General features: G+C 47.2%; 1 protein-coding gene across 1 annotated transcript in view; it reads right to left on the bottom strand.

Annotated features, from left to right (window-relative positions):
* Positions 1-510: 510 nt before the first annotated feature.
* The window catches only part of LOC103599547 (polypeptide N-acetylgalactosaminyltransferase 18-like), a gene marked incomplete at its 3' end in the record, with an annotated part of 85,017 nt that continues 60,444 nt past the window's right edge, over positions 511-25,083 (bottom strand). Inside the window, exons 6-8 of the mRNA XM_008583698.1 lie at positions 6,945-7,128; positions 5,127-5,324; positions 511-671 (exon numbers count right to left, since the gene is read on the bottom strand). Of these exons, the coding sequence (XP_008581920.1) occupies positions 511-671; positions 5,127-5,324; positions 6,945-7,128 (543 nt within the window). The remainder of the gene's footprint in view (positions 672-5,126; positions 5,325-6,944; positions 7,129-25,083) is intronic.

Genomic DNA, 25,083 nt, shown 5'->3' with positions numbered 1-25,083 from the left:
TCTGGCCAGCACATGGTGGGGTCAGAAACCAGCATGGAGTGAACCTGGCCGTGTTTTGCTGCTTATACCCTATGCATTTATTTCCCCTTAGCTCTCTCTTGACAAAGTCTTTGGGAAAGTTCTGTGGGCCACTGTGGAGGAGACAGAGCATGTCAGGTGAGAAGTCCCAAGGGGAAGTGACTCTGAGGGTCACTCTTGTCCAGCCATCCCTTGATGCCTGCTGCTTCTCCCTGGAGCACACCTTTGCTCACCCCAATGGGCCTATGCTTGTTTTTAACAAAGAGGCAAATAACTCCCTTGAGCTGGGAGATCAACTTTCCCATACCTCTGCCCCCAGCCAAGTAGCTTCTGAAGTCCTCTTCTTCCTGAAAATTCAAGAAGTTTCACCCTGCGACCCCCTCCCCTTGTCCCCAATCACACACACATGGACCGGGGGTTAGAAACTGGACATTCACAATGAGTCCGTGACCCTCAACCGTAAGCCCCATTCCTCCACCCAGACTCTTTCACCTTGTGGGAGCTGAGCCAAGCCCCACTGGGGAGAAACCCTGCTTACCCTGATCCCGAGCTCGACGTTCTCGCCTCCGTAGACCTCCATGCCCTCGTCCAGCAGGCCGATCTCCTGGAAGTACTGCCGGTCCACAATGAAGCAGCCAATGAGGGCGGGGCTCCTGGGGGGGTGGGGACAGCAGTGAGCCAAGGGGCTGTCTCGTGGGGGCCGCCTGAGTAGTGAGAGGAGGAAGGCCTTCCCACCAGGAGGCTCTGGCCCTCTCCCTGCCTTTGCTGACATGGCTAGTGTGGGCCTCGTTCTTGGAGCTGCCTTCCAGGTGCCCTCCCCCAAACTCTCCGGGGAGGCAACAGGCAGACAGCTCCTGTCCTGGGACCAGCCTCCACTGCTGGTAGTGCTCACGTGTGTGCTGGCCCAGAGAAGAGGTGCTTGGCCTGCCAGTCTAAAGCGATCGTCTATATCTCGAGCTGCCCAGACCCCTGACCTCTGAACCACACAGCCCATCTCTGCTTCTGCCCGGCTCCCATGCCAACTTTCCCACCCTTCCCCAACTTGGGTTCTGCATGTCAGCCTTGGTCCACTCAGAAAGATTAGCTGGGAGCAGGTAGTAAAGGGCTTTGGATAGCATGGTAAATAATCTGGATCTTATCTGTAGGTAAAGGGGTGTCAATGAGGAATTTTAAGCAGGAGAGTGGCATGAGCAGATCTGTGTTTTTTAAAGCAGTAGTCAGGCACCTGTGGGGTGACTGACTGGAGGGGACTGGGTGGGAACTGAGGAAACCAGGTGGGAAGCTTGTTGCCATATCCAGGTGAAAAATGATGAAGACCTCGATCAAAATACCAGGAACGAGACAGGGATTGTTTAAAGGCATATTTGGATGTAAAAACAGCAGAGGGAGAGAGAGGAACCTGGGTGCCAGCTGGCTTTCTGGCTTGGGGAATGGTGGATTGGGGGCCGCTCATCAGTTTGTGGTGCAGGAGAAGCAGCTGGTTTCAGAAGGAAGAAGCATTCCATGCTGGCAAAACTGAGCTTGAGGTGCATGTGGGACACCAGGGGGAGACATCCAACAGGCAGGGCTTAGGTAGATGGTCTGGGTCTGAACTCAGCAAGGGTCTTAGGCTGGAGCAACACTTCAACAGCCTTCCTTACTTGGTGGGGGTGTGAGCTCAGGGCTCACCAGCTAGTGCAGACACCCAGCGCAGGACATCACCGGGAGTGATTCACGTTAGGTGAATCAGCATGAGGGCTTCTCTGCTGGGACCATTGCTTACACAATTTCTTTGACTGTTTCCACTACATGTGCTACCATTTATGGCCCTTGCCTGGCATTTTATCAGCCCATGGATGAAAGATTTGGTGGCAGAGAGAAAGGATAGGAGAAAGGAAGAATCTTCTTTAATGAGCAAACTGTCAATCCCATGTAAATGTGCCCATGTTTGTAATTAGAAACTCATCAAGATGGAGAAAGGTCTATTTTGCAGGCCATTTCCCTAGGGAATGCTAATGCAGGAGGCTGCTCATGCAGAGACTGGCACTCTGGGGTCACTGCCCCTTCTCCTTTCAAATCCCCACATTTTCTTCTGAATGGCTTCACCCTCCACAGACCACAGGCTTTCAGGGCAATCAGTCTGCTCCTAACGTAGGCTGAGACCCTGCTCTGGTAGAGGACACTGAACCCAGGCCTTATAGGTAATCAGTATGGGAAAAATCCCCCTTCCGGCTGTGTTTCTGAGAGAAGTTCCTTAGCCTCTGAGCCTCCAATTCCATATCTATAATATAGAATCAATCATAACCTCACGTGGACTAAATAAATAATGTAAAGCACTTGAAATCCTCTGGGACATAACTAACACTCAGAGGGTCATTTAAAAAGATGCCCTTGGGCCAGCCCGTGGCTCACTCAGGAGAGTGTGGTGCTGATGACACCAAGGCCCCAAGTTCGGATCCCATACAGGGATGGCTGGTTAGCTCACTGGGTGAGCGTGGTGCTGACAACACCAAGTCAAGGGTTAAGATCCCCTTACCGGTCATCTTTAAAAAAAAAATAATAATAATAATAAATAAATAAATAAATAAATAAATAAAAAGATGCCCTTGCACATTGGAGAAGCCCAGAGGATCCTGTCTAAACAGATGTTTTAGAAACATATACCCAGCAGAGCAGGGCCTCAGCCTTTTCCTTTGCATTCCTGAAATGTTAGACAGGACAGGGCATTCAGAAACGTTGCTTCCAGGACATGCTGGAAAGGGCCTTCCTCAAACTGCCAGATCCAGCCAGGGAATGAGCAGAATCTGAAACAGTCACTCTGGGATGAACACAGGCCACCACATGTGGGCTATTACTTATTAACCAGCTAGGGTATTAAGTAGACTCATCAGCCTGAAAGTGTTATTGTTTCATACACTGCCTCATTCCTGAAAGGATTAGAAATAGCTTATGAGAAGATGTAAAACCACTGAAAAACATAAACAGATAAATGTCCGGAAAGACCTAAAGATTACAACATGTTGGGACCAGTTAGAAAGCACGTGCAGACCTAGGTCTTTCTTCACAGGCCTTCCAGTGGCCCCGAAAACTTGGCCCTGAGTACTTGTTGACCAAAGTGAAAATGAACATGCACAGTCTTAGAAATAAAATTTACAGCTCTCATGTGAAAATGTCATACTGATTGATTCCTCAGGGATAGTAAGGTTTTCTTTGACCGGCAGTTGGTTTGAAAGAAATTTCTTATGCAGATCTTCTTAAAGAGGTCACTTGGGGACCTAGTGAACAACCAACTCAAAGACATCCCTTTAGTATGCAATAGATGATATCTCTGGGCTCTTTTTATAGCTTACACCATGTGTGGGCAAAGCACTAAAGTACAGCTCCAAGGAAAAAGAGCCGGGATGGGCAAGATACATTTGTATAAATCACAGCTTTCTGTGGGGCTGTCTTCTTCCAGGAATAAAACCAGAATGTTCTTCCAAAAATCTCCCATAAATGTCATTTCTCTTGACCAAGGTTTTCATAAAAATTGGGTGATGGAAAATTTGAGTTGAGATGACATTATCCAGCAAGAACCTAGAATGCAGGTTTGCTGATTAAGACCAGACTGATACACCTAGAGATGAGCAGAACAAAACCAGCTAATAACAATGCAGTCTTCTGGCATATTTCCCTTCAATAGCATTCAGCAGACCTGGGGCAGAAATTAGCCACACCGGCTCTGAGCTCAACAGCGGCCAGCTGGAGAGGGTTGATGACCAGCCTTGGCGTCTAGCTGACCTGGGTGGGCCCTGGCTCCACTGCTCAGAACTTTCAACAGGGCTATTCTCCTCAGTCTTGCTCTCCTCATCTTGTAAGACATGGATGACATAATGAGCTACACCAGGTTGTGATGAATGTCAAATGAGACCATGTGTGTAAAAGGCCCTTGCACACAGCAGGCTCCCAGCAAATATTTAACATAAAATTGTGGCAGGGGCTTAACAGAGTGGGTAACAGAGGTAACCACAGGAAGGTTAAGTGGGGTTCTCTTCCACCTTCTCTTAAATATGAACATATTTTTATCTTCCAGCAAAGAAAAATGTGATCTTAGGTAATAATCTCTGGCTTTCAATTAAATTTCGCATAATCTTTCTCCCTCATGTGATGCAAAGCAACATCAGCTTCTAATCTCTTTCATTCTAGGTGGCCCCCTAGGCCTCCTTCTGGTGCTGTCCGTGTATTTAATGGGCAGGATTTTGCAGGAAGCACAGACACCCACCCTGTCATCAACCCAGGCAGAAATAAGGGCTGGTGGGGATGGCCATTGCAGGAGTCTTGACCAATAAAAGCAAAGGCCACACAGGGGAGTCATTCGTGTGCACAGGAAGACTGAAGCAAAGGCAGAGTGTGGGATCTCTGAGATTCAGTTTGAAGCCACTTTTGTCTGAGTCCTACAGGATAAAACTCAAATATTGCCAAGGTGTACAAGATCCCCTGGAGGCTGGTCTTGCCTCTCCACCCTCCGGCTTCATTGCCTGGGGCTGCCCGGCTCACCTCCTCCTTCCAGTCCCTTTGAACCTCCTCTGTGCCCATGAACTTCACGGGTGTGTGCCCATTCCCCAACCTAGCAGTCTCCTACTCACCCTTAAAAACAAGGGCAAGTGCTGCCCTCTCTGAAAAGAATGCCCCCCAAATTCCAAGCAGTTTCCACCTGCATGGTAGAATCATTTTTTACTCCAATTATTTTGTCTGTCCTCACTAGACTCCAAGCCTCTGGGGGTGAGAACCGACTCTTTAAATTTTTTTATTTTATCATTACACAATGTAAACATTTTTTGTGTCCCTTTCCCAGTTTCTCCCTCACCCCCCTCCCCCTACCCCGGGAATCAAATCTTAATCACCCTAGGATCACCAGCACCCAGCACAGCAGGCGGCACCCAGCAGGGGTGCCAAAGTGAGTAACTTTGAGGCTGTGAGTGGATTCTGGGTATCATGGCTCTTTTTAAAGAGATCATTAGAGCCTGTGGACAGTGACTGAAGATCATACTGTTATTCTTTTCTGCCGTCCCCACCCCTTGCCATCCCTGTGGATGGGACTGGAGTTTGAAGGGCCAAGGCAGAGAGACCCCCAGATAAGAATGCTTTACCTGATTGGGGCTGTGGAGTTCTCCAGCTTCCACCAGGCCTTGGGGGGATTTAGGTAGCGGCACCACAGCTCCCAGTCAAAGCCCTGGGCGGCCAGCGGGTACTCTTCTATCTCAAAGTTGTCATATTTGATGTTGTCAAAGGACGGTGAGATGATCCGTTTCCGGTTCTCCTTTATGCGGGTGAGGACGGGTTCAGCCCTGAGCCGGGGGTAGCGAGAGAGGGATAACTGCTTCCGAGGAGGACAACAACCAGATTAGCATCTTTTAAAGGCCCTTACCCCGCAGAAAGAGGAAGGACCACCTGGCCCTCTCCTCCCCTGGAGAGGTGCCCTGCCTCCTGGGAGGAGCCCCTATGTAGCCTCCCATCCCCGGAGGACTTCTGGGTTGGCAGGAGGCCTGACCGCTCCTTCACATGCCCAGAGCTGAGCTGAGATTCTTACTCCAGCCAGTCTTGTGTCAGCTGGCTTTCCTCGTCTCCACCAGAAAATAAATTAAGGCTTAAAAAAGAAGAAAGGAACAGATCCGAGGTTCCAGTGGAAGCTTTCAACTTAGGCTTTGATTTTGCTAAAATTCAGTGTATCAGCTTACAGGGAAAGACAGATCTGGATGGCAGAGTCACAGAGATGAGCACGAACCTATGTCCACCAGCCATGAGCTACTGCCTTGGAATGTCAGCTGTGCCACCCACTCCCACCCAAATGCCCATGCAGAGGTGGGGCATCTGGGCTTTCCCAGTGCAGGCACTGGGTGAGTAATGTGTTTGCAGACAGGAATGATAAGCTTCTCATTAATAATACATTTGGGGCATACTTGTTTATTCAAATCAGCTTGAAATAGTAAGTGTCCCTCTCTTATCCTGGCCATAAATCCAATGAAAATGTTTTTTAAATAGTCACAAATAGCAAGCAGGGACTTCAACTATAAAACATGGCTGCATTGCAGACTTAATTTGAGACCGTTATGCCAGAATCCAGTCCAGGCTGTGTGCATGCCCTGCTACTCCTTCCTGCTAAAGTGCCCTTCTCACCCCACTCGCAGGAGGCAGAGGCTGGCACTGTGGGGTCTGAGGAGGATAGCAGACCCCAATGTCATCAGGCATATTTGTAAAAAGGGTGGTAACCTACTTGCCCAGCTACTCGGAGTCATCCCCAGTGCCTGTGCCTCCCCGGCCCAGGCAAAGCCACACACCACACCCTGCAGGGACATCAGCATCGGGTGCCCTATCCTTACTCGGCTGTAGCCACTGAGGCTTCTTGTCTGTTCTCTTGCCCTCCCAGCACCTAAGCAGCCCTGACCAGAGAAAGCAAGAAGTTCCAAGACTCAGTTTTATTGTTAGGGAGAATCTGAGATTACATATCACCTCTGGCCTGGCATTTGGGAGAGTCCAGGCCACCTATGACATTAAGCCACCTCCACCAACCTCTGCCCACTTGGACTTGGCCCTGTGTGTGAGGTTGGGCTTCTGTCCCATGCCTGGTCCAGCTCTGCCATCCCAGGTGTTGGAGCCCTGTGCTCGGCTCAGCAGGCTCTCTCTGCTTCGCCCTTCACATTCATCCCTCTCCCTGGTCAGACCTTCCAGAGCACCATGCCAACCGGAGCCACAGCTGATGCCACCACACCCTTTGGGCACTGCATTGACCTTCACCCCAGAAGGCCAGTCTTGTTGCCTAGGTCCCTCACACACCATATCCCACCTGTTCCCAGACTTCCCTCCTTTCACTCCAGCCCATGACTGAGACCCCAGCATGCTTCGCACACGTTTGGGCTGAAGCCACTCACCATACTGGGACTCCTCCCCCTCTCCCAAGGGGCACTTACCAGCCCACATTGAACTCCACGTGGGCATCGAAGAGTGCCACCACGGGGGCGGTGGCCACCCGCCAGCCGCTGACCCGGGAGCGGATGAGGCCTTCCTGCTTGCTGTGGCGCACAACTTTGATGAAGCCCGGCTTCTGGCCGTTCACCTTGTCCACATACTCGGTCAGCTTCTCCTTCAGCTCCTCTGTCAGGGAGAAAATGCATCCTCAGCACAGTAGGGGCAGGGTGGGCAGGGGGCAATGAAAACACTTACTGTTTAAGGTGAACTGACCCCGAAGACAAGCTAGAGGGCCCATTCCCCTCCCAGGTCTTCCTCGGTGTTCCCCACGCTGGCCAGCATAGCTGACCTTTGAAGGGAAAAACAGGAGACAACAGTATGGAGTCCCCTCAGCACGCACAGGGTCACGTGCCAAACATATTGTGTAATTAGTCTTCACAACAAGCTAGTGGCAAATGGGGCTCAGAAGGGTTTTTCAATTTCTCCAACATCATGCAGCATATGAGTGGCAGAGTCTGATTTCAAACCAGGTCTAACGACTTGAAAAGCCTTGCTCTTCTCATCAGCTCTGCCACCTCCTTCGCAGTGCTCTCCATCGGTCCTCCTCCTGCCATGACCGCAGCCTGGGACCTGCTCCTGGCTTGGATCTCCATCTTCCCAGGAAGTGGCCGACGGGAAACGTGGCCATGCGAGCAGCTGCGTTGGTTTGCTGCCCGCTATTGCTCAGCCTGGCTACGCACTCGCTGCTGCTGCTTCTTTATAACTGTAAAGGGCGCTTGTGGCAACAGGAACAGGCCCCAGTGGCAGCACCCTCACCCTCGGCAAGTGACAGCACAGCAGCCACATGCACTGTTTGCCACAGCAGCTAAGGCAAGAGCCTATGACAGCCCCCATAGTTGTTTGAATGGGATTTTAAGGTTCGTTTTGAACTGACTACCCACCTCAGGGTGTGAATCCCCTGTCTATCTAATGAGTGATCATCTGACCCCTGCAATAATGGAATTCTATACAATCTGTTCCTTATTAGGCCACTTCACCTTCTTGATGTTCTTCCTTCTTTTGGCCTCCAAATACCACGATCCCTCAACATTCCTCTCATTAGTCCAATGGACCTGTTAGGAAGCCATAGAGGACAGATCAATTCCCTCTTCCACACGGCAACCTTTTAGAATTGAAGATCATTCTTAAGTCCTTACTAAAGACTTCTCTGTGTCAAATATCTTCAGTTCCTCCTTATATTTCCTCATATATCATTCTTTTAAATTATTTTAGCATTGAACTCCCTCTAAATATGTTAGTTTTCCTCTAACCTCTTTAAATTATGCACCCAGAAGTTGACCCAATACTCCTAAAGTAAACTGTGATATACAGAATAGAGGGAATTAATCACCTCCTTTAATCTAGAATTTATGCTCCTATTAATATAGTCTAAGGTCACACATCAACTTTGTCTATTTTTGACTCAAAATAAGTTTACTGGAAACATATACCTGCAAGATCTTTTTCCATGGTGCTACTAACTCAGGCCTCCTTTATCACATCTCTTCGTGGATGCATATGTATGCAGCTGCATGCATGGGTGCTTATGTGTGCATGTACGTGTGCATGCTATGAGCCAAAACATAGGATCTTATGTTTATTTTTTATTTTTTGGCCCATGCAATATATCTTTAATTTAAATTACATCTTAACATGCAAAAATTAGGGTATGTCACATTAAATCCAGATTTAGGGTTTTTCTTGAAAAACTGTACCTGCATTTCCAAATGGCAGGAATTGAGGAGAGGCAGCCACCCCCAGAAGGGACACATGCTATCCAATTTGCCATTGTCCTACTGCAGTTTTTTTACTCTTATTTAATTCAGTCTTTCTAAAGATTGATATTATTTCTTTGGATGTCAAAATGTTTTTGTGCCCTGATTCTGTTATCCAATGTCTTTGTTATCTAGCCCTGCCAGCTTTTCAGCTCCTGCAAAAGTGATGCGCATTTGGCCTTTATTGTCATTCAAGTCATTCTTTTCAACAGTGTGACCCCTGTCCTAAGCCAGAGCCAGTGGAGGCTGTCAGATGTTCTCATTCCAGGCTGGAGAAAATTCGGCTGACATTTGAGCTGCCACTAACATGCTGTCTATCTCACTTCAGCCCATATGAAAATGACCTCGTGATCTCCCATTGCCACAGCTGCCTGGGGGAGGCCTGTGGAAGCCACTGTCTCACAAGTGTCAGGATATCAGCCACAGCATGGCCTAACTCAATGTGCCCCATGCTCACAAAGTCTTTAAGCACAGTTGCCAGGGAGCTTCTTAAAACATTTACTGTTTCATCACTTTAAAGGTCCATCCCTTATATATCCCTTTTGAAAATTTTAAGTAGAGCTTATAAAGCCTGATATTTGGGCTTTTGATGGTGGCAGTTAAGTGGTGAGTGCACAGAACTTGGAATGAGAACTGGGTTAGTACAAAATGACCTGACATAGGCTCCCACCCCTCCCCCAGGAGTGCATACCTGTGCCCTTCTCTCGCTCCCCACCCTCTGCCAGTGGGGGCCATTGTTACTAAGGAATTGATGTGAGCATACTGTGGATGATTACCACCAAATGTCCCCATGAACACCGCCTCCCTGAATTCACATCCTTGTGTGGCTGCTGGGTGCACTAAATCTGGGTTGGACCCATGACACTGCAAGAGAGATGCTATGTGAGATCCGGGCCTAGGCCTCAGGGATCTGGCAGCTTCTGCTTTCACTTTCTTGCTGTTCTAAGTAATGAAGCCCAAGCCAGCCTCCTTGAGGATGAGAGGCCCAGGAGTCCCCAGTCATTTAGGCCACCCCACAAAGGCCCCAGACAGGTGAGTGAGGCCATCTTAGATCCTCCAGCCCCAGTTGAGCCACCAGCTGATTGCAGATGCCGGGGAGAGCCCAAACAACACCATGTGGAGCAGAGACAAACTGCCTAGCAATCCTAGCCTTTACTGCAGCATTGTGAGCCAGTGAATAGTTGCTGCCTCACACTGCTAACTTCTGGGATGGTCTGTTATACACAAAGGCTAACTAAACAGTGTCTATTGTTCTGGTATAGTGCTGGGGTTAAAATAAGATTGTGGGGCTGGCGGTTAGCTCAGTTGGTTAGAGCACAGACTTGCAACACCAAGGTCAAGGGTTTAGATCCCCTACTGGCCAGCTGCCAAAAAAGAAAAAAAATAAGATTGTGAACTCATAATGCACAGGAAATGAAGTCAGACACACAAGAACCAGCTTAGAGGTGCGGCAGCAAGAGATGGAGGCTTTGCCTCTTGGAAGAGCTACTTGCCCTTCTGTACCTCTGAGCTCTGTTAACAGAGAACTAGAATGAAGGTTTCTAGTAGACCAGCTAGTGAAATATTCTTTCTTCAGTCAGCTGCATCCCCCAAAATGTGATACTGATTAGAAGAGGGGATTCCCTTAGCCTTAGTCAAACAACTGCTACCAAAAAAAAAAAAAAGAAAGAAAGAAAGGAAAAAAGAAAAAATGTATTGAAATACTCTGGATGATACTCAGTCTTTGCAAATTACCTTTACCTAATATTTGCCTAATTATGTTTTCATGTTTTTCTTCAACCTTTGCTAATTGCCAGAGTAAGAGAGAACTATCTGAAATGTACTTCTGAATTTGCTGGGAAACTGTTGTCTAAGATATTGTCTGTTACATATTATATATATTATGTATGTTGCCTATTAAGTTTAAAAAAAATATATAATTAGTACCTCTCAGAACTTAGCTCCAAAAACATATAAGGAACTTATGTTATTCCTTATACCTAAACACAACCACATAACCCATCAGATTTGCCTTTTTGCTAAGGCTGCCAGGAAGCTCAGGGACAAACAGAATGACTGATCACAAAGGTTCTACCAGCAAAAGGTTCTGAAGCAGTTTTGCTTCCCTACCTTTGCTAAAGCTTTGATTTTTAAATTCTAGTTTAAAAGCTGCATTGTCTCTTCCTTTTTTGCCCCTGTGTAAGCTACCTTTAATTATTATTTTTTGAAATAGCTACAAATAACATTTAATAATGTGTCTTAGCAGAACAGGACAGAGTATAACTGTGGAAAGAAGGAGCAAGCTATATTTTGTGCTTGTTTTAATGTGTTGGGGAAAGAGGAGGTAGGGAGTCTGCTCTTTGTGACTCTGCCAGATTTAGAGTCAATGCAGAGATGTCAATAGCCAGTGTTGACAGAGAAATACAATTTGCACCCTGCATGGCGCCAGGTGTCACCCTATTTGTGTGGCTCCTCCAGCCTTCCCCTGCTGTCCACAAATCCCTGCTCTACTGACATCTGGGGGACCTCTATAAACCAGCACTCCAGAAGCCATGCTGATGAAACACCATTTGCCTCTTAGGAGGTCACAGGCCACTCTCCACATCCCCGTGTGGAGGATCCCCTCGGAGCCAGCTAAGTGCACGCTGCTCCCCTGCTCTCACTTCTTCAGACATTGATGCCAAAGAAGAATGGGAAATTCACCAGCCTGGTCAACAGAGCCCTTCTTCTCTCCCCATAGAGGCCCCTTGTACTGCTTCCAAAAAAGTGCTTAGCTCCATAGGGTCAGCCCCAAAGAAACAATGCAGGCTGAGCTAGAGGGGTCTGGCACCCACGTCTGGTAATCTGATTTAAACACTTAATGGGACACTCTGATCTCATGTATAAAGGAAACTAAAAGATTAGGAAGTTGGTGATTGATGGGGTTTTGCTCTTTGGAAGGCAGCTGCACAGGGGTTTTGCAAAACAGCCAGGTCCAGCTCCTCATCTCTCCTTCAGTGTTCAGATGATCATTTCCCATGTCTGCTCTAGGTTCAGGGAAGTAGGAGTGAAAGGAGAAGCCACTCATCATTCATTCATTCAACAAATACTGAGCACTTACTACGAACCAGGTACTGATCTCCCTGCTGTGACTGTAGCTGTGAACAAGACGGTCTGCAATAGACTGAATGTTTTTATCCCCCAAAGATTCATATGTTAAAATCCTAACCCTTAATGTGATGGTGTTAGGAGGTAGGGCCCTTGGGAGATAATTAGCTAATGAGGGTAGAGCCCTTGTCTTAGTTTGTTCTATGCTGTTACAACAGAATCCTTGAAACTGGATAATTTATAATGAACAGGAATTTATTTCCTCACAGTTATGGAGCCTGGGAAGTCCAACATGGAGGTGCTTCATTCGGTGTCTGGTTAAGGCCTTCTTGCTGCATCCTCAAATGGCAGAGAGCTGAAAGGCAAGCTAGTCTACCAAGTGAAGCCCCTTTTATAAGGTCCTTAATCCCATTACCAAGGGGGCAGCCCTCAGGGCCTAATCACCTCTTAAAGGCCCCACCTCTTAATACTATCACATTGGCAATACCTGAATTTTGGAGGGGACACATTCAAATCATAGCAGCCCTCATGAATGGGATCAGTGCCCTTACAAAAGGGACTCCAGAGAGCTCTCTTGGCCTCTCTATGCCAGGGGAAGACACAAGAAGTCAGCAGTCTGCCACCAGGAAGAGGGCCCTCACCAGATCCTGACCATGCTGGCACCCTGATCTCAGACTTGTGTTCTCCAGAACTGTGAGAAATAAATGTCTGTTGTTTATAAGCCACTCAGTCTAGGGTACTTTGTAATAACAGTCTGAACTAAGACACAATCCTTAGGGACTTTTCACTCTACTCTATTTTTTAAAGGCATGTGGTGGGAGAGGGAGAGGAGGAGCAGGTAGGAAGTGCTGTGGAGTTGCCATCTGCAGAAGTAGTCCTCAATCAACTACAGGTGGGAGTTGGGGGATAAGTACCCCATTTATGGGTTGAATCACATCCCCCAAAATTCCTATGTTGAAGTCCTAACCCCTAGTGCCTCAGAATGTGACCATATTTGGAAACAGGGTCATTGCAGATGTAATTAGTTAAGATGGGACCACACTGGAGTACTATGGATGGGCCCCTAATCCAGTAAGACTGGTGTTCTTATAAAAATGGGAAATTTGGAGATAAACACACACAGGGGGAATGCCATGTGAGGATGAAGGCAGAGATTACAGTGATCTGTCTCCATGCCAAAGAAAACCAAAGGTTTCCAGCAAACCGCAGAAGCTAGGAGAGGGGCACGGACCAGATTCTCTCTCACGATTCAGCTGACACATTGATTTTAGATTTCTAGTCTCCAGAACCATGAGAAAATTTTTGTTGCTTAAGCCACCCAGTTGGGGGTACTTTGTTACAGCAGACACAGAAAATGGATATATCTCAGCTTCTTCAACCTTTAGGAGTGACAACTTCAAGGCAGGTTCTACGAGTCTCCTGGGGGTTCCCAGGAGGAATGAGCCCAGGTCCCCACAGCAGCCCCTTGTTCATTGATACCCACGGTGTTAGCTTTCTTCTCATCCCTGTTTCCCATCCCCACTCCCCCACCACTGTTTCCTGGGATCATCTACCAGATAAATGACTTGGCCCCAAATCCTGTCTCAGGATCTGCTTCTGGGCAAACCAAACTCAAACAGTCTCATATTCTGCAAGTCACTATGGTCCCCGCCAGCTGCTTTACTCTCACCTGGTCTTCTAAAGCATTTGAGTTTTCAACCCTTGACCTACGTGCATGATGTGTGTGATGACTCAAGTTTAAAATACAGTATAGACCCTACTCTCTCTACCCCTACATCTCTGCATTAACTGGCTAATGCATAATAAAGAAAATTACAATAAAAATTATGTACTTGGTATTATTCTAAGCACTTTGCATATATTATCTTATTTAATCTTTCCAACAACCCTATGACATAGCTACTATTATGATCATTCTGTTTTGAAGACAAAGAAACTAAGGCACAACGTGACCCAGGTACTAAGTGGTGGAGACAGGATTTAAATCCAACGAGGCTGTCCCTAGAGCCCATACTCTTCATCTCTATGCTGTACACTGCCACCCTGGAATAAATTCTTATGCTGGCCTGCATAAGAATCAGCTTGTTAAAAACATGGGTTCCAGGGCACCACCCCACAGAGAGTCTGATTCAGTAGATCTGAGGTGGGACCAGAGAATCTGAATTTCTTAAAAGTACCCTGTGAGATTCTGATTGGCAGACAAGCTTGATTACAAATGAATTTTTAAAAGATGGGCTTTGTAACAGGGTGGGAAAAGGAGCCTCCTCTTTAATAGGCATGTTTCCAGACCTTAACGGAAGGTCTCAGAACTCAGTCTGGAAAGGGCTCCCCCACCACCTGCCCAGGTAGTTTTTCTCTTCATTCTTCCAAACCCATTGGCTCCATCTTGCTGCCCTCAGTTGCAGACCCTACACTTTGCAGCTGGTTTTCATTTCTCTGCATGGTCATCTTTGGTCTGATACTTTAGACTGTCCTGTGAGTCCCCCAGCTGCTACTGCTTTTGGTCTCCCTCTGGCCACACTCTTGCTCCCTAGCTCAATGTTGAAACCCACTTCATATATTCCTCCTTCAGTGCTCTCAACGACCATAATTGTACTCAGGTGGGTGGTATTATCATCCCCATTCCCTAGATTAGGAACTGGCAACCCAGCGGGGTTAAAGGATTTGCTCTGCTGTACCGTACAAAGTGTGAATCCCCACCCCCAACTCCACTCCCCCGCTCCCCCACCCCCCACTGAGAAGTGCTAATAATTGCTAGTCTCCAGTGGTGCTAATTTAAAGATTAAAAGCACAGCACATTTCTGCTTCTTCCTTTCAGAACAAACAGTAGCTGATCTTCCCAGATCACAAGATTAACTGGCTCTCTTCTAAAGCCATTTAGGGCCATTGAAACACAAATGCTACGTCAACATGCTTTAAAAGAGATTATTCCTAAGGATGCAGTGGTTGTCAAACCTAGCTGATCATTCACGTCATGGGGGTAGCTAACAAAGAAAGATGTCATCATGAGGAGTCTGGAGTGGGGGCTCTGGACTGAAATGGTGCTGCTGATGAAGGATGGTGGGCCGGGCTTGGACAGCTAGGATCCCTGAACAGACCAGCTTGAGCCCTGGCTCCATGGCAGCCTCATTTTGGGCATTCCACTCTCTTTAAGACCACTTGAGACAAGCTTTCAAATCCTGGGCAGTTTACAGATCTCTTCCTCGTGGTTCATTCTTCTGTCTGCTACACTTAACAGCTACACTTCGGTCCAGTTCCTTTAATAGCTGCACTTCTTCAAAGTCAATTGATACTGAAGGAGACTTGGAATGGCTTTTAATAGTTCCCCTGACTCCAAAGGCCTGATCTGGCCATTTATGGTAGGGACTCAGGAAAGGCTCCACCTAGGAGCATCACAGATGGCATATGAAATATGACTACTGGGTCCAGGTACATAGTGTTATAATCTTCCTGGGAAGCTGTAAGCATTAATTCAGTCTTATCAAGCTATAGAAAGTCCCCGAATTACCACCTAATAGGTCTTGACAGCTGTTTCTGGGACTACTCTTTGGTGTCAGAGGTGGGCATTAATGACCACCAAAACCCACAAGAAATATGCACTCCAGACTTAGTGAGGTCTCCAAAGCCAGGCTCTCAACACCCACTCGTGCTCTCTTCTTTGCTATAAAATGGAGTATTTTCCCAAAGATCCTTTATCCTGCAACACAATGTCAAAACTGGTTTCTGAAGATGACTGTGGGAGATGATGTAAAATGTTCCCCTGCTCAGTCAGGGATGTTTCAGTTCTAATCAAAGGTTAACACTATCTCTCTTTCTTTCTCTCTCTCTCAAATTAAAACAAAACAAACAAACAAAAAAGCTTGATTTCTAACACTTGCCAATATCTGTGGTGTAAATGCTCTAACCCTGGCTGATTTCATGCCACTGACCCTGAGCTGGGAAAGGATGTGCAGATCAATCAGCTCAGGAGGTCCCAGTTGTCCCCAGCACTGGTCCAATGCCCAAGGAAGAAAGGCTGTGGTTCTGTGGGCACTTTCCCCCCACTTACCATGTAATGGGCACTGTGCTCAGCACTTTGCATCAATCCACCCACCTTTATTCCTCTGCTCAACAATGATATATTTTGCACACATGAAGTGCCAAGCTCTAGCCAAGATTCTCACCACACTACCACCCTGCAAACAATGATATTTATAGCTAATGCTTACTTATTTAGTGTTTACCATGTGCCAGGGACTGTTCTAAACCCACTTCATATATTCCTCCTTCAGTGCTCTCAACGACCATAATTGTACTCAGGTGGGTGGTATTATCATCCCCATTCCCTAGATTAGGAACTGGCAACCCAGCGGGGTTAAAGGATTTGCTCAGTGTCACAGAGCTAGAAAGTGGTGGAGCCATGAACCCAGGAAACCCGGCTCTGGCAACTATTATTATCTTCAAATGACAAAGGAGTAAAAGATCAAGGATCAGAAACTTCAAATATATATATATATATATATAGGTGGCTGGCCTGAAAGGGGATCCAAACCCATTTCCTTGGTATTATCTCTCTCTATTTATTTATTATTTATTTTATTTATTATTACCTCTCTCTAACCAAGTGAGCTAGCCACCCGGCCCAGGACCAGTGACTCTAAATAAGATACCCCAGATGACACAGAAGGTCAGGAAGGAGCAGGGATCCAAACTCAGATCTGCCCAAGTCTAAAGACTTTGTTGTTTTTCACCCTGCCTGCACCTTCCAAAGAAGTCAGGTGTCTCAGCCTCAGCAGCGGCTCTTCCCCCAGGGCCAGAGCTCTACAGCTCTCTATTCATCCATTTAATTCAGCAAATGAAAATGAGAATAATGGACTAATAGAGCTCAGTTGTCCTCACTGACAAAATGACCTTGCACTCACCAAGGCTGTGTGAGGAGAAAGCCCCTATAAAGGAAAGGTGGGGCAACAGCGCAAACACTGTGAAATGACTTAAAGGCCATGAACTGCTCCTGCAGGAATCCCAGGACTTAGTAAAAATGCCATGAGGGGTGGTCGATGTCAGCCATGCCCAGGCAGGAGTGGACACTGCTCCAGCCCCAGCCCCTCCAGCTCAGCAGCGCGAGTGGAGCCCTCCAGTGAGTTTCTAGGAGAGCAGACCAAGAACACAAAGGCCTGGGAAAAGCTGTCATACAGCATTTAACAGCAGGCTAAATTCAAGCGGAGGATGAGCCCTGAGGGTGTCCTGCCATGCAAAGGGGATCCCAGGAGGGCTGAGCCTGACCTCCTGCTCCTGTGTGCGGCACTCAGGGAGGTCGTTACTCTTGGCAGTTAAGCCAGAAGCCAACTTGAATTTTGGAGCTGACTTATCCTCTCGTGCAAGACTTAAAGAGTTTAAATTTCTGCCTAGCTCAGAAATGTGATGATCCTAAAATATCATGACCGAGAGCCTAAGAGTTTACCAAAAATTTCAAGATTCTGAGATTCCCAGAGTCTCTGATTCTCAGATACTAACTGCCATGATTCTGAGATCCTGTGAGTCTAAGCTTCTGTAAATGCTAGAGTGATAGCACCCCCACCCTGCTCCTGCCATTGTTGATGGCCTATGGGGTCAAAAGTCTCGTTCCCTGCTTGCTCCCAGCCTCCTCTGCAAGACCCTGTGCTCAAGTCATGTTCCCACACACACCAAGCTTGCTTGTGCCACAGTGCCTTTGCACTGATGGCTCCCTCTGTCTGCAACATTCTTCTCACCTCACCTGACCCAGCTCAGGTTTTGTAGGAAGTCTTCCTTCACCTGCAGCTCTCCTAACTGATGGGAAAGCTGGGAGGAAGGAGGGAACACAAACACTGGGGGTTAGAAATACACGCTTCAGGCAACCAGTGAGCACCAACCTGAGGCCCTGTGCAGGTCCCGCCCATGCAGCTCCGAGCATCCTCCAGGGGAAGAGTGAAGGCTCCCATGGGCTGTAAGTCAGCTCTGTACTTCTGCAAATCACTGCTACTCAGGTTGTGTGACCAGTGGCCTCACCCTGGCTGATTCATGACTCAGGAGACCCAGAGGGCTCCAAAAACATATTTACACTCCAGACTGAGCTCGGTGCTCTTCAGACTGGAAGGCGTGATGCCCTTGTCCTCAATCTATCTCAAATGGGAAGACCCAGTAGAGGGGCAGGTGACAAGGCAGAACCAGAGTGGTCTGTTCTGGGCCCTCCCATTTTTATTATTTTTTTTGAAAGATGTCAAGTGGGGCAGTAGGAGATGGGGCTCAGGGAGAGACAGAACTCAATTTAAGTCCCAGCTCTGCCATTTATCAGCTGTGTCATTTTGGGCACATGAATTAACCTCTCTAAGCCTCAGTTTCCTCATCTTTGAAATGGGAATGATGTTATCTACCTCTTTGGGTTGCTGTGGGATTCTGTGAGACAATGCCTGGCATGTTGTGAGGCTTAATAAGTGTTACATTATCTGTTCATTAGTCTGAACTCCATTGCTCCCTTCCTCCTTTTCAAAGAATGGTACCCAGGCTGGGAGCATACCCTCCTACCCCCCGCATTTTCTGAGAAATCCAGGCCTTCAGCAAACTGTCTTGGGGCTACTCTAGTGGCAGGAAACCCCTGCTGCTCCTCAAGGGCCACTCACCATCTGGCCCCTCCATATTCAACAGCCAACCCCTTTCCCATCTCAACCTACATCTATTTATTTAACAACTCCTTATAAGGTGATCTCTATGTGCAATGTACTCCTAAGAACTTTATTTGTATTGTGATTTAGCCCTTATAATAACTATTAGGTAAGTACTAGTAACTCATTTTATAGATGAGAAAACTAAAGCACAAAGAAGTTAGGTAACCTGTCCAAGGTCAAATAATTAGCTAGTGGTAGAGCTGATATTCCATGTTAGGTAGTTTTGGTTCCAGAGTCCATGTTCTTAACATATTTCCTCGGGTGCTATGGTTTGAATGTGTCCCCCAAAGTTAAGTTTCATGTGTTGGAAACTTAATCCCAGTGTAACAGTCTGGAGAGGTGGGTCTTTTAAGAGGTGATCAGGTCCTGAGGGCTCTGCCCTCATATATGGACTAGTGTCATTATCACAGGAGTGGGTTAGTTATCATGGGAGTGGGTTCCTGATAAAAAGGATGGGTTCAGTCCCCTTTCCCCTGCTCTTGACATGCAATGCCTTTTACCAGCAGATGCCGCAGTGAGAAGGCCCTTGCCAGATGCCAGAACCTTGATATTGGACTTCCCAGCCTCCAGAATGGCGAGAAATAATTTCTTAAAAAATAAATTACCCAGTCAGTGGTATTCTGTTAAAAGGGTGCATTTAATGCGCATCTACCTAGGCTCTGTGCTGGGCACTCAACATGTGTCCCGCCAGTCTCACTTTGTGATTTAAAGTAGATAAATAAAGGAAGGCTATACCATCTCTTTTCTCATTCACAGAAACCTTTTGAGACAGGGACCTTTACACTCTTGGACCCATTTTACAAATGAGCAAAATGAGGCTAGGAAGAGGGGGCCAGGGTATTTATATACCAATTCCCAGCAGTCATTGTTGAGGGCTGCTCCAGGGGTGGGCTGATTCTCAGTACATCCAGCCTGCTCTATGCACAGTAGAGCAACTTTCCATGGCTTTGGTGAAAGCCCCCAGATAAAGAGAAGCAGATCTGGGCAAGCAGAAATCAGGTGCACACACCTAAGTGGTAAGGCCAGAGCCAGGGCACAATACTGACAGCTCTGCCACACCATGCCTGGCACGTGGCAGGGATACTGTGTGGGTTTTGTTTTCATAAATGTGCACTGCAAGGATGAATGAATGAATGGACAAATCATGTCTCAGTTCAATGCTTCTAATGATCAACTGCTTAACTCCTCTAGGAAGAGTTTGGTGTAGTTTTTCTTCGGTTCCCTCTGCCCTTTGGTCCTGTATCCCTCATTGTGCTGATTTATTGAACGTTCCACTGGACTGTGAGCTCCTTTCATAGTCTTTTCTGTATCCAGAGAGCCCAGCCAGAGCCTGGCATTTGATGGAGGTTTATTGGCTAGATGGATTGATGGCCCACGGAACAGAAATCCTCATACTGAGGTGTTGAGGATCTCTCTGGAAAGTATTCAGAGAAAGCTAGCGACCCTGCTTGTTGAGCCTCACAACTACTTAGATTTTAAAAGTCACTGTTTATCTGGAAGCTACTTCCTGAAGTTTTCAGCACTTGGTACAGTTTCTGACACACGGTGGACACTTGGGCATACCAGGTTTGTATCATACATATCATCCCACTCAATCCTTATAGGACCCTGCAAGCTAAATAGTAGTATAGCCATTTTTAATATAAGGAAACTGAAGCTCAGCAACACTGAGATTCTTTCCTAAAGTCCCATAGCTAGTGAAAGACAAAGCCCCGACTCAATCCCAGGGTCATAAGTAGGGCTGAAGACAGGCTTTGCCATCTTTCCTCCTAGAGGTCACTGTTGACCTTTCTTAGAACCTTTGCATGCTCAGGCCCCTTGAGGGTAACTGAAATAATAGCAGAAATTGTGTCATTCTTTCCCCGAGCAGCCCTCCTGCTGCACACTGGGCATCTGCTGCTTTTGGGGGATCTTCTAAAGCCAAGCCAGCAGTACTCCCTCAGCCCAACCCACCTTGACCACAGTGTCTGGGAACATCTTAGAACTAACACCTACTGGGTGGATATTGTCCGTGTGCACCAGGCACTGTCCTAGGCACTTCACGTGACTCACTTCAGCAAGTCCTCACCCCATCCTATAAGGAAGGAACTATTATGATCCCCACTTTATAGCAGAAGAAACACTCAACTTGCCCAGTGTCACACTGCTAGTGGTGAAGCTTGATCCAAATCACATCTGTCTGACTCCAAGGCCAGCAACAGTATCTAGGACAAGGACTTCTTGAGGGGCAAAGCAGAGGTGGTGAACTCTGGCTCAAGGGAGAGCTATCACATTGGCTGGGAATTCACGCATTTAACAAATATTATGAGCATCTGTCTGTGCCAGCTACTGCTCTAGATGGTGGGTTACCTCTGAGAACAAACTAAGCTCCTTTCCCTCAAGTTGCTCACTGACTAGTATGGGAGACCAGCAAAAACCAGATACATAAATGGACGTATACTGTGATGTCAGATGGTGCGTTTGTGCCATGTGGACAAAGCACACACTGTGAGGGGTGGACAGTGATGGGAGAGGCACCTGCCAGCTGCAATCTCTAGGCAGGGGGAGTATTTACTGCAGAGGGGCAGTGATATTATCTACCCAGTATGGAGGAGGAATCTGCTTGTGTTGGGGAAGCCAGAGACACAGTGTTGGATCTCAGGGGAAACCCCAGCAAAAGGTTAGGCAGAGGTCAGGCCTAGGATAGGGCCTGGGGTTCATGTAAAAGCCCCAGGTCAAGCAGTGAAGTGAGGTGTTTATTGAGAGTGGCAGGACGAATCCAGACAAATGAAGCAGGCAACCCAGTGGGAAGGCACGGCTGGACGTGGGCTTCCTGCCCATGCCCTCTTGACCTGGGATGCCCAGGCTCAGCCATGAGGTGTGCAGACACGGGGCCAGAGTGGGAGGTGGACAGCACTGTACCCTAAGGCAAAACCTTGTCCATCTACACTTCAGGTTCTGGAGGGACTGGAAGAGGTTTGGATTGAGGGAGACTCTTAAATCCAGCCTTGGGTCCTGGGTGGGCCACTGCTGATGCTCCTGGGCACACAGCTGTTTGACAAAGTTTTCTAAATGCTTGAGTCTGGTTAGGCCAGCACTGGATCCTAAATGCAGAAAAAAAGATTAACTTCTAGAAGGACTTTTGTTTGTTTCTTGTTTTTAAGTTTAGAGTTTAAAGCTAACGAGATGCCTTTGCCAGCAGCTCAACATGGACTGCAACATCAGCCTTTTCCTGGCTCCATCCCAGGCCCCGTGGGCTTCCTTGCCCACCCTGCATGTGCTTTTCTCTTCCTCAAAGCTACCAAAGTCAGAGACCCAGTCCTAGAGACGCTATCATGTAGAGGGTTAGAAATCTTGATTCTCAGTTGATTTTTAGTATAGGATTTTTAGGTAATGCATGTATGAGATAAAAGTCCTTGGCCAGGGGACAAAAGTCCACAGCCAGCAGGCAATGGCCTGTCTAATCAACTCTAATCACTGTTTAGGGATGGGATTATGTACTTTGATTATTTAACATACTGATTGTTGTTAAAAGATGTTGAAAGAATTGCTGCAGGGAAAAATGTAAAAAAATGTTTGCTAAGGGCAAGCTATTTGTTGGTGGAAACATTAATCATAAGAATGCAACTCTTGCTTAAATCATTTAAGGAGAGGTTATATTTTGGATTAGATAATGATCACAGTTTGATCAACCTAGCTTTTCACAAATTGTACTTGGGAATGTCACGTTGTCAATTTAAATGATGTTACTAGTTTCTATTGTTTAAGCTATACTTAGCCGTAGATAACCTTTGTCACATTCCCATGTCTTTGTGTCCTTTTGAAATGATTGAATCAACTGATTTTTCTTTTGAAACTTCCTTGTCTTTACAATAAAAACAGAAGCTAACTTGGAATCGGGGCTGTACCCAGTTTTCTCCTTCTAACAGAGGAGTTGCTGAGGTGCAGTCCCTTCGGGCTTCTCATTGCACTCATGCTGCTTTGAGAAATCTTTTTTTGCATCTCCATTACACAGCGAGGAGTGTAACACTTTCTGTGCCAGGTATAGACTGCCAGGCTGGACACCAGCACAGGTGTGATGAGTGACCTCCCCAGTCTGCAGCCTCTGCAGCTAGCAGGCTGCCAACACAGCTTTTTGCAGGCCTTTGGCATTATTGAATTTTTCCAGAAGCCTCTCCTTCAGAAACATACATCATCATATCCCTCTCATGAGATTTACTTTAGAAAACCCAAGAAATATTACTTCCCTGATAGACGTGCCCCCAAATACTGAAAATATTGCTCCTTCTCACTTCACATCCTCTTTGTGTTCCTTTTGTTCATGTGTTCAACCAGCAGATATTTACTGAGCACTCGGCATACGGCAGACCCGGTTCTAAATGCTGGGATGTGGAGTAACTCAGAGTCCCCCTCTCAAGAAGCACACAGTTTAGTGGGAGGAAATAATTAAACTAATAATTTTGGTACACTGAAATATGTTCTAAAAGTGGTTACAGGATGGGACAATCTCTGCGAGGAATTCAGGGTGACTTTTGCAGAATAATATTTGAGTTTCTCTTGAATGGACAGATGAGGGGGGTTAGCTAGGAAGATAAAGGGAACGTAAAACATCATCCCAGGTGGCAAAACACAGAATGCACACAGGTCAGGAGACATGGATGTGCAGGACATGTTTGGCAAGTAGCTAGTGACAAGTACCACCAAGCGTGGGTTACATTTGAGCAAGGGTTGAAGGGTGGAGAAGTAGCTGGTGGGGAGATAATGAAGGGCTTTGAAAGATGGGCCAAAAGATGTTAGAATGTCACAAGGAAGCTTTATTTGGATTCCTCCCACCTAAAGGTCTCTGCGAGATGAGCTGAAATGTCAGAAAGGACTTTTCATCAATTTGTTAATTAAAAAATCTACTGCAGCAGCAGAAGAAACTGGCCCATTCCAGAAACCCAAGGAGGTGAGATGGAAGGAGGATAGGAGGGGAAAGACAGCAGGCAGCATAGCAACGTGGCATGAAGGAGGAGAGAAGGCTCTGGAATACTGGGGAGATGTGAGGGAAATAGCCAGACCTTCTGTGGGCAAAGCACACTGACCATAGGCATGATGCAGAAGTCAACCCACTAAGAAGAGACTCCCGGCACTGGTGGGTACAAGGACAGCAGGTGCTGGTTATTGCTGTGGGGGACATAGCCGGGCGGGAGCAGGGCCGCTTTCCTGGGGCATGGCTGAGTCCTGTCTGGCCCCAGCCACCTCCCAGTGCTGTTGATCCACATGGGGCTGAACAGAGCCATGTGCAAAGAAAGGCACATCTTTACAGTCTGGGCAGGAAACTGAGGAACTCGGACAGCTCATGGTACGCTCACTGCTTTTTCCCACTGACTTTGACAGAGCACAGAACTGGCAGGACATCCGCTGGGTCTGTCCATGGTGTTCACGGGCAGTGTTTGGCTTTCTGGATCCTGGCCTGGGATCCATAAAAGCTGGATCAAGGGCAACGTTTTGAGAGAGGTGAGGGAGAGAGAGTTTGCTTGAGATTAAGTGACGCCATCAATCATGGGGAGAGGAGAAATGGGTTACTATGGAGAGCCGCGGGGACGGTGGAGAAAGAATTCACGTGTGGGAGGTACCGATGAGTCAGGCGAGGAAACTACTGGGATGGGAGCTCAAAACAAAACTGCTTTCCTCAGAGTCGACATAGCAACATGGACAGCATGGGTAACCAGCCAGGTGTAGGGACGATCTCACAGCTACTGTGAAGGTTGGCGAGGGGACTTTGGTCTGGGCAACAGAGCTGCTGGGAGCAGAAGGGATTGACTCCTGCCTGGCACTATCCAGTGCAAGGGAGGATGTGTTTGGTGGGGCTGAAAGAGAAGAACAGACAGAGCTCTGGTTCTCTAATCTGCAGTTGGCGCTCTGACCAGATGGAGCGAGGGAGAGCCTGTGTTTCTGGCCCAGATTGCAGCACTGATAGGGAGGCAAACAGGGAGGGTGCTGGCTGCTGAGAAGCCCAAGGGAAGGCTTCCATTCCACTCAAGGCAGGGCGTTTGAAAACTTGCTGAGCTAATAATTTCCTTCCCAATGGCTGGAGGGAACGATGCCATGATTCTTGACTCCTTGTGCATCTTGGCGATCTCTGAGAGTCTGATGAAGCCAGGGGGTCCTTTCCTGTGTGTGCACACACACATACACACACACACAAATACACAGATGCTCTTTTGCCTATTTCAGGAGGTTTAGGAAGTTCCCAAAGACCATCCATAGTTCTGCTAGGACTCTGCAGGCTCTATTTAAAATCCTTTGCTATTCTGGGCTTATCAACTCCTATCAACCACGAAGAATTGACTGGTGAAGCAGGGTGTTGGAACCGTAGAGAAAGTGTCTGTATCTTTTCACAGCACCTGTTTGAGATAGAGGAGAAGGCCAGGTATACACAGAGCCAGGGTTTTAGTAGACAGGTTTCAAAGAGTGGATGGGAAAAAAAGCTGTGATTTCATGGATTGTAGGCTTTGGAAAGAGGCCCTTAGAACCAAAATTTCACTTGTATAACAAGTGATGATCCAAAACAGAAAGAAGGGGAGGAAGCCTAGAAAGAATAGAGCCTGGAGAACTCTTGAGGGCTCATATTTTTA

Source organism: Galeopterus variegatus, unplaced genomic scaffold (genome assembly GCF_000696425.1).
Source record: "Galeopterus variegatus unplaced genomic scaffold, G_variegatus-3.0.2 Scaffold3002, whole genome shotgun sequence".
Taxonomy (NCBI): domain Eukaryota; kingdom Metazoa; phylum Chordata; class Mammalia; order Dermoptera; family Cynocephalidae; genus Galeopterus; species Galeopterus variegatus.
Note: the sequence above shows the minus strand (reverse complement) of the source record. Positions and strands in the feature narration are given on the sequence as shown.